This window comes from Anolis sagrei, chromosome 2, assembly GCF_037176765.1.
Source record: "Anolis sagrei isolate rAnoSag1 chromosome 2, rAnoSag1.mat, whole genome shotgun sequence".
NCBI classification, from domain to species: Eukaryota; Metazoa; Chordata; class Lepidosauria; order Squamata; family Dactyloidae; genus Anolis; species Anolis sagrei.
Window position 1 is genome coordinate 279,019,854 of NC_090022.1, and position 19,799 is coordinate 279,039,652.

The 19,799-nt window shown below is 39.2% G+C and overlaps 1 protein-coding gene across 3 annotated transcripts in view; it reads left to right on the plus strand.

Moving 5' to 3' along the window:
- The window catches only part of CPLANE1 (ciliogenesis and planar polarity effector complex subunit 1), a 77,702-nt gene that overhangs the window by 34,264 nt on the left and 23,639 nt on the right, over positions 1–19,799 (plus strand). For all 3 annotated transcript variants that reach the window (XM_067464635.1, XM_067464636.1, XM_067464637.1), the window contains exons 26-37: positions 689–1,616; positions 6,844–7,001; positions 7,124–7,272; positions 9,109–9,188; positions 9,667–9,746; positions 10,104–10,175; positions 11,656–11,839; positions 13,653–13,943; positions 14,077–14,835; positions 15,303–15,469; positions 16,737–16,851; positions 18,591–18,642. In XM_067464635.1, the coding sequence (XP_067320736.1) occupies positions 689–1,616; positions 6,844–7,001; positions 7,124–7,272; positions 9,109–9,188; positions 9,667–9,746; positions 10,104–10,175; positions 11,656–11,839; positions 13,653–13,943; positions 14,077–14,835; positions 15,303–15,469; positions 16,737–16,851; positions 18,591–18,642 (3,035 nt within the window). The remainder of the gene's footprint in view (positions 1–688; positions 1,617–6,843; positions 7,002–7,123; positions 7,273–9,108; positions 9,189–9,666; positions 9,747–10,103; positions 10,176–11,655; positions 11,840–13,652; positions 13,944–14,076; positions 14,836–15,302; positions 15,470–16,736; positions 16,852–18,590; positions 18,643–19,799) is intronic.

The window sequence follows — 19,799 nt, forward strand, 5'->3', positions numbered from 1 at the left end:
TTATGTTTTTCTATAGTATCTTATTGCACTGCTCCTATTCAATAGCCAAAAGCTTGGTTCCAGAGCCATATTTTCAGTTTTTTCTTGAAGGTCAAGAGGGAAGGGGCTGATCTAATTTCACTGTGGAAGGAGCTCCCTAGACGAGGGGCCACCACTGAGAAGGCCCTGTGTCCCATCCTCACCAGTCGTGCTTGCGTGACAGGTGGGACCAAGAACAGGGCTTTCCCGACAATCTTAGTCTCCAAGGTAGATCATAGAGGGAGATACATTCAGACATTTAGAAAAAAGTTGCCCATGCCTGTTGATTATATGAACTCCCGACAGGGTAAAAGCTCTAAAGTTGACATTACTGTACCTTATTCATGCAATGATCTTGTTAACCTTGTTTCTTTATAGGAAATGCACTGTACACATATTAGAAATGTAGTATAAAATAACATATTTGATAAATATTTTCTATGTTCCATTTACAGTTGTGTTCCTATATGAATTGAGTTTTAAATCCATAATTTGTGCAATAATTTGGCTGAAGCTCAGTAACAATTATAGGTTGAGGTGGTGAGATGTTATTGCTTTGCATTCCATGAAACCAGAAAAAAACTGATTTAATTTACTTTGGAAGAAAAGGATGTAGTTTGTAAATTGATTGCCTTTTTAATTTTCTTTGTTGTCATTTGCATTGTTCTAGACATTTAAGAAAACTGACTGGATGTGATGAAAATACTGAAAAAATAGAAAACTTTACTGGGAAAGGAAACAGTAAAGAAAAGCAAAATAATAAAGATTTCTCTAAACAGCAAGTTTTGCCACTTGTTGGCGAATGGGAATTTGAACGTGATGATGATGAATACCTCAAGTTTTTAGAGCTCTTTATAACTTACATACTTGAAAAAGATCTCATCAGTCATAGGGATTCTTCCGTTCCTTTTCTGGTGAGCTTTTCAGCACACCTTAGAGAACAGGAACTCAATTCTCTTCTTTTTGATGTTCATACAACACTGAAACGTCGTCAGACCACAATGAAAGGCCAAAATATATTCAGAGCTGGTTCTTGCTACTCTCTTGTTTTTGATCCCAGTCATTCTCAACTAGAGTCTTTATCTGAGGAAAAGAAGAGAGATTCTAAAAAACAAACTTTTCCTGTTCCCATTCAAAAACCAATGGAGTTTTATGACAATGAATATGTGACGAGACTCGCCAAAAGAAGAGGATTATTTGGTCTAAGTCAGCAGTCCATTCATAGACCACGTGATTCCAGTAAAAAGATACAGCTTACACCATTCCTATCACAGCATTCATCTGAACAAACCTCTTTTCCCCAAACACCTGCAGTTCATAAGTTTATCTACAAACCAATTAAGATGAATGATGTTGTGCAGAGACTGGAGCCAACTCCAGAGATGAAGTTTAAATTTAATAATGTTGCTCACTTGCTTGAGTGGATGATTAGATGGTCTGATAGGCGACTGCTTTATGATCCCATTGCGACAGAACCGATTCAGGAATGTCAACCAAAGATGCACATAAAAATATCTACATCTGCTGTACTTGCATCAATGTGGCTTTTAGAAGAATATTACAGCAGCAAATCAGAAGACCAAAGTATGCACATTTGGGTAAGCAAGAAAAATTATACTCAGGTGATATGCCTAAGATAGTTTTTTCAGCGCCACCAAATGTTGCTCAGTTGGTATGCAGATGAAAATGTATTTTTAGGAAAATTACTTTAGAGCAAATACTTTCTAGTGCCAAATATTTTATTCCAACCATATTAGCATTTTGTGTCACATGAATACAGTTTCTTCTCAATCTAAGTACCGTATATACTTGAGTGTAAGCCAACTCGGATATAAGCTGAGGCACCTAATTTTACCACAAAAACTTGGAAAACTTATTGACTCAAGTATAAGCCTAGGGTGGGAAATGTGGCAACTATTGGTTATTTCATATAAAAATATTGGAAGGTATGTGGCCTCTTCTCTCCACTCGGCACAGTAACCCAGCTGGGTCACTGTGCTGAGAGAGGAGGAGAAGAAGGTGTGTGGCTCATTAGCCACGCACCTTCCCTCTGGGTCGAACTGGGCGTCTCCTCTCAGAACAGCAACCCACCTGGGTTGCTGTGCTGAGAGGAAAAGATGCATGCTTTCCTCTTCTTATCTATCAGTGCAGCAAACCAGCTGTGCCAAGAGAGGAGGAGAGGAAGGCATATAGCCTCTCCTCTTTTGGCACAGCAACCAGGTGGGTTGCTGTGCTGAGAGATGGGGCCAGGCTCGGCCTGGCAAGAAGGGGCATGGCTGATGAGCCATGCACCTTCCTCTCCTCCCCCCTCAGCACAGTGACTCAGTTGGGTTGCTGTGCCAAGAGATGAGGCCACATGCCTTCCTCTCCTCCCCTCTCGGCACAGAGACCCAGATGGATTGCTGTGCCGAAACGGGACAAGGCGCACAGCTGGTAGAAGTCCTAAAAAGGGCTTCTTTCAGCCCCACACTTCGCCAGGACCCTCACTCAATAATAAACCAAGGGAGCCTTTTTTAACATATAAATGTGCTGAAAAACTTGGCTTATACTCAAGTATATATGGTATTCTCGCAACTTCTGTTTGTGTGTGCTAGGAAGGTGAACAGCATAAGCATTTATAATATAATGTAGACTTTGTTGATCTCTATTTATTAAATCCTGGATCATATTCAACCTGCAAACACATACACAAACACACTAACTGACATACATCATATGGAGGTAATACTGGAAAGAGAAACAATAAAGATTAGAATCCCTTAGTTGGATTGATTTTGTCAATATCTTTTCTACTCTTAAATGTTTTTCTTATATTGTTTGTTAGCAAAGTTAACATTTAGGAGCCAGACTATTATCGCCTGGCTTTCATACCACCAAGGCGCACATAATCATGATTTCATGTTTGTTGGTTCTGGTTTTTGTTTTGTTTAGTGAAACAGAGAGAGAAATGGGACTGAAAAAATGTCCAAAGAACTTTGGAGTAAGGTTGCCAGGAGCTCAGTGTCTCTATATTATAAAATGTATCCTCTATCAGCTTATGAGTATGATGTCATTCTACCTTCCTACTACATAGAAAGTGTAAAGTATAATGGCAAATGAATTCAAGGCAGATGTACTAAAACTGTTAGACTGACTTCAGCAAGAAAATTGACTGTTTTCCCACAAAAGGAAAGAAAACTTCTAACAGAATTGGGGGTTCTGAAGGTTTTGTCAGTTTCCATTATATCTTTGGGGACTGAATCATTCTCAGACTTCTAGAAGGAACCATCTGCAAATGGGTTAATGCTTATTTCTACATAGGCAGTAATTACATGGAGCCATTGAGAACTTTTAACTACTCACTCTGTAGGCTGCTCTCCTAATTCTTTCTCTTGCTTGTTCCCAGACCATCTTATGCTCTGAATAATAGCTGGGTAGAAATTTTGTTTTATCTCTCATCTGTATTCTGTTTCTTTTCTCTGTGTTGTCATATTTCTCATCACCTGTAAATAATTCCAAACTTTTAAAAAGTGGGAATGGTTGTCTGGAATTTTGTCAAATTTATATTCCCCTTACCTAGAAATTTTTACTTGCTTCCTTTTCCCCACCATGGGATTTTCCTGTGTTGTTGCTCCTCCCTCCTCCTTGATAGCAGAATAGTTTTTGCCTTTTGTTGTAATCGCTCCAGGTGGGAAAACTCAATCTAAAATCTAAATCTAATTGCTAGTTCTTAGTAGAGTAGGCACATTAAATCAGTTGACACTTCTTAAGGCCAAAATTGCATAAATTCTATTGACATTAATCTTCTGTAAATAGTCACAGGTTCTGTAAATCAATCTTCCCATGAACTCCTTATAAAAGTTTGTATTCTCTATCATCCCAAACTATGGTGATGCTAACAGTTCTACTTGTTGAGACTCCCTATTACCCCATTGCTAGAAGTACTTTGGTGCCTAGGAGTTGTGATGCTCTCTTTAAAGTACCAGTGAGAAAAGATCAATCTCTTGAAGTTTCACACGCAAATATACTGATTGTCAGATCCTTATTGGAAGCATCTACCATAGGTTCTGTGATTGGGTAGAGGACATCTTACATAAACCACATTTTACTCTAAAAGCTTAAACACATCCCTGCTCAATTTGTATGAATTGTTTTCTTATACTTGATGCTCCTTCTTCACAACTTGTGCTGATATGGCAGACATAATGGCAGAAACAGCTGTATGACTAAAACACTGGAACATAATTTGTATTCCAGAACCACCTAACAATGGCCACATTCCAGGATATCAGAATCTTCAGAGAATATTCTTTGAAGAATATCTTCAAACCAAAGATAAAAAAGAAAGCTCTGCCCTCTTCATAAAGGAGAGGATAAAAATCAAAATAGAAAATACTTCTGCAGTTTTCCTTCTTCAAGGAACTTTAAGTAATTGAGAAGTTTTTGTAAACTTTCAGATACACCTAGTTTTACTCTAGATTCTAGACCAGGTTTCTGCCCAAATAGAAAGGTCCTTCCCATCACCCTTGAGCAGCCCAACAGGTCACTTGACAATGGTAACAAGTATAATAAATTTATTTCAGGTGGAGGAAAGTTAATTCAACTTTGGATTCATTTCTACTGTTGTCAAGCTAGCATGATTATGAGATGACCTGGAAAGGCATCATATACTGGTGTTACTGTAAATCCACAAATTTGTGTAGCTGCTGTAGGGTCTAATAGAGCCCGTTTCAATGAGCAAGGTAAAATAAATGCATTTTGGAAGAGTGGTGAAAATATTAGACGTTTATTTGGTTTCCACTGCTTTTTCCGTCCTCCAGAGTTGGTTCTTAACTATAGTAGATCCTATTCATGAATGCCTACTTCCAGGCCTGAGAAAGACTTCGGTTAGTTACCGTAAAGCAGACCTGCACAAACCCTAGCCCTTCTAGTGTTTTAGACTTCTGCTCCCAGAATTCCTGAGCTTTTGGGAGTTGGAGTCCCAAACACCTGAAAGGCCACAGGTTGTGAAAGCCAGCTATAAAGGTTCATTCTAGACTACGAAGGAGACATCCACACCAATTGATACCATTGCAATGGTTCTGGGCCTGGCTTGTATCATGTTTGTCAACCATGTCATTTTAATTTCTTGTGGTACCTTGTGTTGTCTTATACTCCTTTCCTTTGTTCTTTTTGTCTTTCCTCTTTCTGTCTTTCCTGTACTTGTTGTAAAGAACCAGGAGAGTTGCTTACAGAATGAGCAATTAAAGGTTTGAATGTTTTTACATGGCTTGCCTAGTCTGCATGCCCATGCAAATTAATCCTTTGGTGGAAGTCTTCTTCTCTGTGATCCACTATGAGTCTTCATGGTAAGTAATAAACATATACATTTTCCCATAGTTTTATGATTTAAGTCAGGCCCTCACAACTTGGCAGTAGTAAGAGGTCGAAATTATAATAGGCTAAACCTCTTTGGGCCACAAATAGGTTTTTAGTATCTATCTAGGTATTTTTAATTACAAAAATGTGAGTCAAGCACTAAAAGAGTTAAATAAATGCAATTACTCAGCAAAAGCTGTAGTTCTATATAAGCAGGTGTGCCTGTAGCTTACTAGACCTCTCTGTTAGTTTGCCTCAGTGGGACAAAGGTCTCAGTCTGTGAGAAGGCCTCACAGTGTGAGGTAGGCCTTAGTCTTTAAGAGAAACTTCAGCGTGAGGCAGGCCTTAGTCTGTGAGAAAGCCTTAGAGCAGTGGTTCTCAACCTGGGGTCCCCAGGTGATTTTGGCCCTCAACTCCCAGAAATCCTAACAGCTAGTAAACTGGCTGGGATTTATGGGAGTTGTAGGCCAAAACATCTGGGGACTCATAGGTTGAGAACCACTGCCTTAGAGTGTGAGAAGGTTTGGTGTGAGAAGCTTTGGTGAAAGAAGCCTCAGGTTGAAGGCCTTGTGAGTAAAGCTGTGTATAAAGCTCCTGTGTAATTTCGGTGTGAGAGGAGGCTCTGAGAGCGAAGCATGAGAAAGAAGCCCAGCATGGAAGCAAAGAAGAAAGTATAAAGAACTTTATTTGCGTTATGGGGACCTTGTTCTTGTAAATAGCGCAGCCATATTATTTTACTACAAAGAAAAGCCTCCTATGGAAGATATAACATTGTTCTGTGTGGGTTGTTGTAGGGTTTTTCAGGCTATATGGCCATGGTCTAGAGGCATACTCTCCTGAGGTTTCGCCTGCATCTATGGCAAGCATCCTCTGAGGATGCTTGCCATAGATGCAGGCAAAACCTCAGGAGAGAATGCCTCTAGACTATAGCCATATAGCCCGAAAAACCCTTCAACAACCCAGTGATTCCGGCCATGAAAGCCTTCAACAATACATTGTTCTGTGTGTTTTTGTTCTTTTTAAAACTTTGGGCTACTGGTGCTGGGTCACGTTGTTGCTAATAAGTTACTCTGCTGTACATTTATGAGGAGGATCTTTTGTTAATAAGCCCACTCTCCCAACACTCTCTCGGGGTTTATGAGAGGGTGCCTTCCCTTCAGAGCAAGCAGCAAAGCAGAATAGTCTCCACTTCCCCTCAGTGTGGTGGCGGGTTGCTGTCCTTTTCAGAGAAAAAGAAGACATGCCCTAGTTTATGCCTCCACTGCATTTCTTTTCTCTTTATCTCTGGGTGCATCATTACTTTCCTTGCTTGTGAGGGAGAAACCTAGCTTCATCATGAAGACCCCACGACACCTTTAAGCTGAAGCTAACGTTCTCCCTCATAAACAAGGGCAATGAATAATTGTGATAATTTTGATGAAACAATGTTATTCTGAGGTCCTGTTTCAATGTATAAACAATATCCATTATTTTTTGTTTTGTTTTTAGAAGCCACATCTACAGTCTGTAAATACCCATTCTTCAGCAATCAGATCAAAACCAGAAAAACAAAACAGTGTGGATACAGGCTACTCCCCATCAATTGAGACTCCAGATGTTATCCAAGATGGCCATGCCTACGGTGAACCTTGTGAAAGCACTCCAAGGTAATCACACAGTATTCAGTTTGGTGTGAAAACTTGGAATTCTAGGAAGCTGAGTATGATGTGAAAAAAATACTCAGTACAATGGAAGATCTTAAATTTTTGTAATCTTTTTGAATATACAGAACTGTACCCGAAGCACATTTTGAGAAGGAAGAAAATAATTTCAAAGATCATTCTGAAACACATGATACAGAAATAGAGGGAAAATATGTTGGTGTACATTTGATAGAAAGAGTGAGTGGTACATTGGATATGACTTCTGAAAATGAAGGTTAGTTAAATTCTTTTTTTCAAAATAACATTTCCATTGAGTTATGATAAAAATGCAAATAAAAAGATGTATTGGGATGTTATCCCATATATTTCATATAGATAGTGACTAGGAAGACAAATGAAGTTGTTCAAGTGTGATTTGGAACTTGTTCAATCATCTCATATTTAAGATGAGAAAATTGATAGCTTCTGTATATAAACCTGGAAGCAAATTTAGGGCCACCAAAAAATAAGGAGATAGTGTCCTTTGCTTGGGGAAAATTCAAGGTATCAATTTTAAAACATTCTCCAAACAGCCTGGTAGGAATATTTAAGCCAATGGAACTTTGACAGGAGTTGAATGTAAGGGGCAAAGTGGAGAGAAAAGATTAAAGAAAGCAAGCCAGGTGGACTGTGTGAATGTGCCAGTCGGTTATATAGCTAAGCATTGATTGCTACATGAAATCTTCCATTGGCAATTGAAAGAAAAGGAGGGAGAAGAAAGTAGGGGCAAATGAGGCAAGAACATTAACTTGTCCAGACTTTTTGAATATTTATGACACGTAACAGGGAGTTGTTCAGAGTCAGATGCTTTTCACGTCTCCAGGAGTTTAATGCTCATCTTTTTTGGCTGGATTACATTGCCAACATTAAAGTGCACATTAGATTCGATGGTGCATTAGAATCGTGCATATACCCACCTGTTTGTGTGTAAAAGAGGCTGTTTGTGGCAACAGCTTCAGGGCTCTGTGACACCTGGAGAAGGAGGAGGAACAGCTGGCTGGCAATCTAGTCATTCATGCCACTTAGCCACAACTAGAGGGCCTTCAGACCTCTCTGACCAAAGGAGCAGGAAGCATCACGCCTTACCGCCTCCTTCTGGGCCAAAACTCAGCCTATATTCTCTTGAGGTCTTCCCCCACCCCCCTTGGCTAAGTACTGCACTGTTCCCAACTGGCCTCATTCATGCTGCCTGCTTCCTGGATGTGCTAAGGCCTGCAATTTTGGGCACATTACATGTCATGCCAAATTCTTTTTTCTTTCTTTTTTTTTTTTTGTAATGTTCACCTTAAAATTTAGGTGTGCATTACATTCGATGGCATGTTATACTGAAGATAATATGGGCCTATTGTCCTGTATGTGTGTGTGTGTGTGTGTGCACGCACACACACATATGTATGTATGTATGTATGTATGTATGTATAAATTGTCCTCAGTATAGCATAACATGGAAAGAACCTGCATGATTTTGAACAGTATGGAAAAAACAAGCTTCTGATATCTCTTCCTTATTCCTGGAACATGCCCGTCACCAAGAGCTTGAAAATCACTATAAGGGACATTAGGTTCTTTCTTAGCGAATGAAAACAGGCTGTAACATTTGTTATGTATACCACTAAATCTATAACCTCTGATCGTAAAAAGAGAAACACAGTTGCAGGACAAGATTATGTGCATAAATAATGGGTGGGGGGAGGAGGGGTGTAAAATCGTAAGACACAAGGGTAAGGTGAAGGGGAGACAGATAAGAGCATTAGGAAATTATAATGTGATATGTGATACGTGGTATGTGATATGTTTTCAGAATGTAATTTAGCAACTGAATTTCTAACAATGAGCGGGTGTGATGGTATTATATTTGTGTCAGAAAAATCTAATTAAAAAAAGAAAAAAAATGATTATGTGCATAAACCCAGTTAAATTCAGCAAGGTTTGTTAAGCAGTTCTATAATCTTAGAAGTCAGTCTGTCTGTCAGCTGCACATAGCAGGAGGGTTCATAAGAGAAAAAGCACCTGTAGTAGATTGCCCCATCATCTTATCTGTCTTATTAATTGTTTATCTTTTATTTTAAAGAACATTGTGAAGATCCATTACCACTTTCAGTGAGTTCTGCCATTTCTATCAGTGTGAAATCAATACAGCAACACAAAGAGGCAAGTTGCGTTCTCTTATCTTCAATATTTGCACACCAGGAATTGTGTAGGTGCACTTCTCTCCCACATTAGCCATATTGACCTCGACTGATAAATCACAGTCCAAAGGCGTTGATTGAGATCATCTGACCCATGGGCTGTTCATTAGGCCTTCCCATGACCTTGGCGGTGTCTACGGACAATGCCAGTTTTTCAGCTTAGAAATGGAGATGAGCACAACCCCCAAGAGTTGGACACGACTAGTCTTAATGTCAGGGGAAACCTTTACCTTTACAGAGACATTTTCATAAATACACACATGTGGTGTTTTTTGGGGTGGCATTCCTTTTAAAGAGATTGCTCCTTGCTATAGAGAAAAAGACTGACTATGTTATAAATTAAGTGGCAATTGGCCACCTTGATTAGCAATGAATAGCCTTGCAGTTTCAAAGCCTGCTTCTTTGGCCACCTTGATTAAATATATCTTTTAAAATTGCAGCATCTCTCTATAGCTGATGTTGAATATACCCAAGATTTATCATTGATGGAAGCACTGGAGGGAAAAATTATGAAGAAGAGGTGAGAGAAATGCATGACATGTTCATCTTAAAAGTCCCTGTTTTACTTGCATTTTTCTTTTCAAGCATTGCAGCTTTTCTTTTGCCTTAGTACTTAGACAACTTTGCTTGGGTTAGTTTTTAATGGCTATGGAGACCAAGTGTAAACAGTCAAAAGTTGTGAACACAGTAACAGTGTTTGTTTACAGTTAGTGGGGAAAAAACTCATGGTTGGCATAGTGAATTATTTTGCAATGTAAGTAACGTGTCTTGAATTGTGTGTTGAAATTGAATTGTATATTAATAATAATAAATGATAGCTATTCAAGTCATGATGCCTAATGTAATTTAAACTTATGAGCTTTTATTCTTTTTGCAGTATTACATGTGAGACAATTCCCAGTGATGTCGCCTGTTCACTTCATCCTGAAATGAAGGCAAAAACTGCTAGGTAAAAGAAACCAACCATGACTTTCTTGGCTGGAATCACTGGGTTGCTGCAACTTTTCTGGGCTGTATGGCCATGTTCCAGAAGCATTTTCTCCTGACCTTTCACCCACATCTATGGCAGGCATCCTCAGAAGTTATGAGGTCTGTTGGAATGTCCAGGGTGGGAGAAAGAACTCTTGTCTGTTTGAGGATACCTGCCATAGATGTGGGTGAATCGTCAGAAGAGAATGCTTTTGGAATATGTGCATACAGCTCAGAAAACTCACAGCAACCCAGTCAATAAGGTTATTTGTAAAATTTTCACGAACCATTTGGCAGCTTTATAAATACCCCATTTTCTAGTTCTATCTATATGGATTTAATGACTGATGTCTTAGGGCTAATCGTGTACTAAAGAATCTATTTTCAGTATCAACAGCTTTCAAGGTAGATGAAGTTTTCAGACTATGGGACTTCCATAGTCTGAATATCCAATAATTTATGGAACCAGACTAGTTCTTCACACATTTGAAGTAGGAGCTAGCTATTTAAAGTTATGGTTAGTAGACATCCAGGAAATGGTTATCTGTTCTAGGAAGCATGCTAACATGCTCCACATTTTCTTAAGTCATTTCTCTATGAATGTCTTTACAAGCTATGGGAGCACAGGTGGGAAGGTGATAATTACATTCATGCCTTTCTTGTTTCATCCCATAAGCAACTATTTGGTTGCAGAACACTGAATTAGAAAGGCCTGTGACCTGAGAGAATTTAGTTCTTCCTGTAGGAAATTATTATTGAGTAATTATTTCAACAACAACAACAAAAGAATGGATGGAAATTACATTTAGAAAAGGCAGTATTGTAGTCTTTCCCAGTTATATACTGTAGTGGTTATATTTACAAACTACTAAATGTAACTAGGGAGCCCCCGGTGGTGTAATGGGTTAAAGCGCTGAGCTGCTGACATTGTTGACCGAAAGGACGCAGGTTTGATTCTGGGGAGTTGCGTGAGCTTCCGCTGTCAGCCCCAGCATCTGCCAACCTAGCAGTTCGAAAACATGCAACTGTGAGTAGATCAATAGGTACCGCTCCGGCAGGAAGGTAACGGCACTCCATGTAGTCATGCTGGCCACATGACCTTAGAGGTGTCTACAGACAATGCCAGCTCTTAGGCTTAGAAATGGAGATGAGCACCACACGGAGTCGGACACGACTGGACTTAATGTCAGGGGAAAACCTTTACCTTTGCCTTAATGGAACTAATGAATGCTAACAGTCTGTTATCTAAGTTCCATGTTTCAATAGCCAGAAAAACAGTAGTTGACCAGATCTTCCTGGCCCCGCAGATGATTTGGCATTGATCAAATAGCTATTGTCTCCAGTGATAGAAAACCTGAAGTGTGCTTCAGTATCACATCTTGTGTATTTAGGGGGAGTGATTGGAACCTTTAGAAGTTTATGACACAATCACAAAACAGTTTTCCATTTTCTCACTGCAGTACAGAGACCACTCTTTCTGATGACGACCCTTCCTTTACTGCTGTATCAAGTATTCATTCAAATGAACCGGTTGGCCAAGAGAGAAAAGAAGCTGCCTCTGCAAGAGAACCAACAGTACAGCCGCTGAGCACTTCAGAAGCTGTTCGGCAAATGCTCCAAGATGAAATGTTTAAACTGGTTCAGGTAAAAATGCCACATTCTGAACATATAAAATACAAGTAAAAGGGCTGGAGAGTCTGATGGAATAGTTCACTGGAATTGGGATCTCTGGACCACCTGTAGCAAATAGAATCTATTGCTAACTGCTGTATTGAATAAAGGAATGTATTAATTCATTTATTATTTATAATTACAGCATAATTCTCAGAGTAGCTTACATATGGTTACAGGGCAGATACAGAATAATTGTTTACATATCCCTGTTAGAGATGTAAAATTTCTTGAAATGTTGAAGCAATGAGGATAAATGTGTTTTTTTTTGTTGTAGTTATTATCCTACATAAAAATAATAGTCATTTGATGATCCTTGATAGAATCAACACGCCTGTATTGCCATTTTTCTCTTTACTTGCTACGAGAATTATTGTTTTTTCCTGTTAGTCGTATTATCTCACAATATGTGAAAAGGATGAGAGCCTCAGTTTACTTATCTTTACTTCTGAAGAGAGCTCAGGCAATTACAATCATTAGATTAGCAGCATGTACACAGAATATTAGAGCTGGATCAGGCATCAGCAGCAAGGAGAGTCTAATCTGATCTGGCTGATAAGGAGGGCAACCAAATTCTTACACTGGGTAGTTGAATCAGTCCAGTCAAGTTGTTAGAATATCTAGGGAGCCTTTCGCATTACTCTGGTCATCACAAGGTCCACTGAACCAGGAAACGTTTCAGCTGCTGCAAAATTATTTGACCATTTGCTCTATTCCAGTCATACTCTGAATCCTTGGTCATATTTGGCAGCTGGTTTTACTCTTAATTGGACAATTTTGTGCCATTTGAAAAATAAGTATTTGTTGTGGTTCAGCCAGATAAAGATGAGGGGTTTGGGGGTTCAGGGCCTGAGGGTTTTCTTGGTGAGCAAACAGAGGGGGAAACAGAGGGGTTTTTGGAGCAGGATGGTTCTCCAACTGAGGGGACGGAGAGGATTTTGGAGCAAGATGCTGTTGCTGAGACAGAGTGTGAGAGTGAAACTGTTTTGGAAGCCAACAGGCAGAGAGGGGAGGATAACATTAGCTCATCTGAGAAAGCAGCTGGCTTAGACAGAGATACCAGGTTGCTTCTGAGAAGACAGAGATTCAGGTGCAAGAAAACCCATGAGAAAGAGAGGCAGAAGCAAGCCTTTCAGTGTCAAAGTACATGTTTTGTAGTCCTTAAATTAGGGAGAGTTGTAAGGATTTTAGATCAAGCAACGTCGCTACTGGAGTGTGGAACTTCTGTCTCATTCCTGGTTCATGCCTTAGTTCAAGACCCAAGATTCATGGTCAAGTTTTGCTCCATGTTTTATGGATTTACCTTTGGATTCAGGCTCAAGTTCTGCTCCATGTTTCCTGGATTAATGTATATGTTTTAACAATTGTTTTCTAGATTTACCTATTGCCTTTGGGACTTGCTTCCTTTATTAACTCTTGGGTTTATACTCTACTATTTGCTTAAGGTGCCTTTGGCCCTTTTTATATATGTTTGTCAGTAAACTGTTTTATTACACAGTTCTTGTGGGTTTTTTCGGGCTATATGGCCGTGTTCTAGAGGCATTTTATTGTGTTTAATGTGTTTTATTACACATTTGGTTTCTTGGTGAGTGCAGTGAGCAAGGTGAACTCCTGTTGAGATGCAAGAGTATTTTAGAGTTAGAGTAAGAATAATATGATGATTACTGAAGCAAAGTAATATTTCAGATGCCTTTCTTAAATACAATAGTCACAGGATTACAAACTGTATTCGTGGAATTTTACATTTAACAAATCCTAATTTCCATTCTTTCTGTTCATGTTGTAGTTGCAACAAATCAATTTTATGAGCCTCATGCAAGTAGTGGGGTCATCCTTTGCCAGCCTGCCAAATCTATCACAGCAGATGCATCAGACGCAGCCTTTTCAGCTGGGAAGAAACCAGGCTTTGAATGCTGGAGGGACTGATACAGAAAGTTCTGTCCATAAACATCCGACAGATCGATTTCCAAAAACAGAAATGCCAACTCTAGAAAACAGTCGGAATGTTAATGTAGAAAACACTGGTCTTCAGGGGCAAACCAATTTGTCTAATCAAAATCCTAATGGAACTATTCCAGTAAGTTAGATACAGGTCTTTTTTTTTTTTGGAATAAAAAGTTATAAATCATATATTGTCTTCAAAATGTGGCTAACATATTAAGTTGTTTTTTAATTTCTGTTCATAAATAATTGTATTTTTTCTTGTTTAGAGTCCTCTAAACATCGGTGATTCTTCACATTTACCGGAGAGTCAGTCCAGTGGGAGAAAGCTAATCCCGCCATTTCAGAGCTGGCTTCCTCAGGTTCCAGCTCAACCCTTACCTCTTCTGTCTGTTTCACTAAGTGCTGAGAAGAAGCCTAAGCTTATCCCAATGGCAAAACCTATAAATAGTACAGATGAGTTTCCTTTGCTTAAACTTAAACCAAACTATGAATTTCAGCCATTCAACTCCTGCTTGAGAAAACCCCCTAAAGTATTCCTTGGCCCATGGCTGCAACAAAGCCAACACTTGGATCCACCTCCTCCTTTTGTGAAAAATCCTCAGGGGTTACTGGCACCAGAACACAAGAATGGCTTAACAGCACACCTAAACTTGAACAATTATGATCTGGAAGGTATAAGGCAAGCACAGGAGCAGAACAACAATTGGGCAGAACCAACGAGTAAGGACACCTCTAGGCACCGTCATTGGGATAAAGATGAAAGAAAGGAAAATACGTCACATTCACAGTACTTCCATGTACGACTAAGAGCAGAAAAACCAATGGCTGATGATGAAATTCCCTTTCATACGATTTATGAAAATTCTGCTCAAATTCCCTTGCTATATCTGAAGTCCTGTACACAATCCAATTATCCTAAAACTTCAATACCTGTTCAAATTACAGAAAAGCACATAGATTCCAGAGATCCTCTTTGGCGGACAGGATTACCATTGCTTCATCCTAATTGTCCTCCACTCCTAAAGGTAATGGATATAATGAAGGTGCTTAAGATTTTTACTGGGATGATTTATCAATTACTCTAAAACATGTAGATGTTTCAGTTACTCTAAACGATATTTGATGGCATGTTTTTAAATAAGTGTCTTTAATGTTTGATATGTTTTTAGTGATTGTTTTAATGTGTATGTTTTATTCTGTTTGATGTATGTTCATGTGACATTGAATTGCTGCCTACATGTATAAGCCGCTCTGGGTCCCCTAAGGGGTGAGAAGGGCGGGGTATAAATATGGCAAATAAATAAATAAATTTGCATGAGATGGAAGTGTACCTTTCTAAGTATTACTATTTCTCTTGCTTGATATTTTTCCTGTTTACATTAAAGGAATTTGAATATTTTCAGATAAGAGTGACATGATTTATTCTGTCACTGTTGAATTAGAAAGAAATGCATTCTTCACATAAACACGTTCTGTTTTCTTTCCCAAACAGTATCCAACACCAAGACTCATCCCCCTTCAAAATCTCATTCCATTTGAGCAAAGTCGCCAAGATGACCCTATCTTTGACACTAAGGGTAAAGATCAGCCTGAAAAGATTCAGTTACTGAAGGCTGACATTCCAGCGGATGAAGCAAGACAAGAGAAGAATAAAAAAAGGTAAGAAAAAGCAGGGATCCCCTACCATCATTTGATCACACATACCAATAATCTGACCTTTATTAAGATATGCTCAATTCAGTAGATTATCTGAAAATCAAGCAACAAAGAAAAAGAAGAAAACAGCCAGTGGGGTTGCTGTAACGGGTTGTCCATTACCTTCAGTCAGCTTCAGTTAGCAACTTTGCTACAGCTCTTTTGACCAGCTGAAGCTTCCAAGCACTCTTCAGAGGCAGCCCCACATAGAGCACATCACAGTAAGACAGACGGGATGTAACTAAGATGTGTACCACTGTGGCCAGAGCAGGCTTCTCAAACACCGGGCACAGTTGGCACACAAATTTTAATTTTGCAAAGGCCCTTCTGGCCACTGCTCACACCTGGGCCTCCGGGTTCAGTACCGAGTCCAGGAGGACCCTCAAACTGTGGACCTGTGTCTTCAGGGAGAGTGTGACCCCATCCAACACAGGTTGAATTCCTGTTCCCTGATCTATCTTCTAATTAATCAGGAGCACTTCTATCTTGTCTGAATTAAGTTTCAGTTTGTTTGCCTTCATCCAATCCATTACTGATGACAGACACTGGTTTAGGGTCAGGACAAATTCCTTGACTTTAGGTGGAAAGGAGTAGTAGAGCTGGGCGTCATCTGCATATATGTGACGCCGCACTCCAAAACTCCGGATGACCTCTCCCAGCATTTTAACTGCAACAAGAAGTATTTTAAGCAATTTCATCAAAGCTGATTTACAATGTTTGGAGGGGAAAATAATTGTTTTCTGTGCAAATTTAATGTATTGTCAAAGGCTTTCATGGCCGGAATCACTGGGTTGTTGTAGGTTTTTTTTGGGCTATATGGCCATGTTCTAGAGGCATTCTCTCCTGACGTTTCGCCTGCATCTATGGCAAGCATCCTCAGAGGTGGTGAGGTCTGTTGGAACTAGGAAAATGGGTTTATATATCTGCAGAATGACCAGGGTGGGACAAAGAACTCTTGTCTGTTGGAGCTAGGTGTGAATGTTTCAACTGACCACCTTGATTAGCATTTGATGGCCTGGCAGTGCCTGGGGCAATCTGTTGTTGAGAGGTGATTAGACGTCCCAGATTGTTTCCTCTCTGTTGTTTTGCTGTTGTAATTTTAATTTTAAAAAACGTTTTGTGATGTACATTATTTTTATCCTTATCTTTGTTAACTTTTATAAGTTGCATTGAGTTCCAGACTAGAGAAAAAGGCTCTCTGTAAATATAATTATAAACTTAACAATGGTAGGCAGAAGAGGCGTGTGAAGAAACAGAGCAAGGAGAAGGAAGAAAGGGAGAAAAAATCTGTAACTTTTCAACAAGATGATTCTGCTGGTTTAGCTGATACTACAGAGCAAACAAAGGTATGGTGATACAGAAATATTAATTCCTTATTTTCTTTTAAAATTACAAATATACTTCAGAAATTAAAAACACCTAGACTCACAAATTCCTTTCCATGATCCAGTTTAGCCCAGGAATGTGAAACTCTTAGAATGAGCTGGGATCCCAAGCAATGAGCCATATGCAAACTGGATAATGATGCTAGTTGCCATGATGCCTTCATTGGCACACCTCCTATGACAGGCAGTTCCCGAGTTACAAACTTCTGACTTAAAAATGACTCATAGTTCAGAATAGAGGTGAGACAACAGGAAGTGAGAGAAATCTACCCCTTGGAAGGAAAATTCACATCTGAAAGAGTTACCATGGGGAAAAGGTGTCACCACTGAAGGTTAACCACCAGTCCTTATTTCACAACAAGCCATTTTTTTCAAAATCAAATGATCAAAGGACAGAAAGTGAGGTGAAAGCTTCTGAACAGGGGCACAGACAGCAAAACAAATACCACAGGGTGTTCACCCTTCCCTTTGCTATCCAAAGCTAAAATATTTGTGTGTGTGTGCGGTTGGAGTTACACTTAACTGTTCCAACTTGCATACAAATTCAACTTAAGAACAAACCTACTGAACTGATCTTGTTTGTAACTTGGGGACTACCTGTATAGGTTTTTCTTCCAGCTTGTTGTATTTTGTTTTCCTATCCTAATAGCATCAGGGTTCAGGATCGATATAAGTTTGTTGAGAGTTTTTAATTTTCAGCTGGTGTCAAAGGAGCCATCTGTGTGTTTTCAGAAATTTTGCTAAGACTCCATCTCCACTTCTATATAATGCAGTTTCATAATGCAGCTTAATTGCATTGAGCTGCATTATATGAGTCTAAGCTACCATATAATACAGTTCTACAGGGTCTAAGTTCTGGGCTGCGACTCAGCTGGCTCTTGCAAGCAACAGCTAACAGTAGAACAATGAATTCCTCATGTACCCAGTAAAAAATAACAAAAGAAAATATCTGATAACTACAGAGGATCCCTTTTGTCACCTCTGATCAGTGTTTGGGTATACCAGGGGCTTCTTTTCCACTATAATAGGGAATTTTTTGTAATGTACTTCAAAACAGGGCTGTTTTCACAGCCAATTGAATTGTTGAAGTGAAATTTATCCAAGGAACAGGAGAGATAGAATTCATAAAGACAGGCCAACACATGTGTACTCAGTCCCAAAATAATCCTAATGCACTTACTTAATTTTTTGAACTAAGCAGTTTGCTGACATATATGATTTCTTGTTCAAAATGCAACAGATGTAACAGAACTGATTTGAGCTTCCCTTCTCTTCAAGTGCTTTCTGAGTAGCACTTTAAAGATGTAAATAGCATTCCTATGTAATGTTTTAAATACATTGCCAGCAAGACACAAGTCAAAAACAAGACATGCAGTGACATATTAGGATGTAAATTTTCCCACTTGACATAATTCCATTTATATGTATTAATCAATTCTTCAGTGCCTGAGGAATTGTCCTTTTTGCACATTGAGACCATTTGGGAAATTCAGGGACTTGCATTTAAAAATGAAGCACAGAAACGTATTAAATTCAATTATATGATTTATCAGAAAGTACCTTCTAACCAGACATTATATTACTGAAAGAAGAAGCACACTAATTTATGGTATCTTTGCATATGGAAATATATTAGTCATATTTTAAAGTGTGCAAGCAGTAGGTGAATCATGTTCAAACATAGTTTTTTAAAATTTTAGGATAACCGAGCAGAATTCAGCTATGATCTCAAGGATGGAGACACTTTATTGAGTGAGTATTTTCAGCAAAACTATGTTGGAAAATCACAGGCTTGTTTAGTATCTGTCCAGTCCTTGGCAATCTTTAATGCAATAGTATATAGTATTATTTAAAGTGGGGCTTGATGAATCCAAGGCTGGAGTTAAAATTGTTGGATGAAACATTAACAACCTTAGATATGCAGATGATACCGCTTGATGACCGTAAGCAAGGAGGAGCTGAGGAAACTTCTAACCAAGGTGAAAGAAGAAAATGCAAAAGCTGGATTGCAGTTAAACATAAAAAAAACCAAGATTATGGCAACCAGACTGATTGATAACTGACAAATAAAGGGAGAAAACGTGGAGTCAGTGACAGACTTTGTATTTCTAGGAGCGAAGATTACTGCAGATACAGATTGCAGCCAGGAAATCAGAAGACATTTACTTCTTGGGAGGAGAGCAATGATCAATCTCGATAGTGAAGAGTAGAGACATCACTCTGGCAATGGAGATCTGAACAGTTAAAGCATGGTATTCCCCATAGTAATATATGGATGCGAGAGCTGGACCATAAGGAAGGCTGAGCGAAGGAAGATAGACACTTTTGAACTGTGATGCTGGAGGAAAATTCGGAGAGTACCTTGGACTACAAGAAGATCAAACCAGTCCTTACTCCAGGAAATAAAGCCCGGCTGCTCATTGGAGAGAAGGATATTAGAGGGAAAGATGAAGCAGTTTGGCCACATAATGAGAAGACAGGAAAGCTTGGAGAAGATAATGATGCTGGGGAAAATGGAAGGAAAAAGGAAGAGGGGACGACCAAGGGGAAGATGGATGGATGGTATCCTTGAAATGACTGGCTTGACTTTGAAAGAGCTGAGGGGCTTAGGGAGCTGCACACCTTGCCGAACAAACTTCACAGCAAAACTCTCCAAATTTGGCACTGAAATGCAACTGGGCAACTGTGGGGGCATTTTGCTACATTTTAGGGTACCCTGTGCCATTTCAGATCCATTTTTGGCCTCTTTTTCAAACAAGAAGTAACTGCCATTCACTTCCAGTATACTTCCAGTTTTTTAAATGTCTTGTCGAAGGCTTTCATGGCTGGAATCACTAGGTTCTTGTGGGTTTTTTCGGGCTATAGAGCCATGTTCTAGAGGCATTTCTCCTGACGTTTCGCCTGCATCT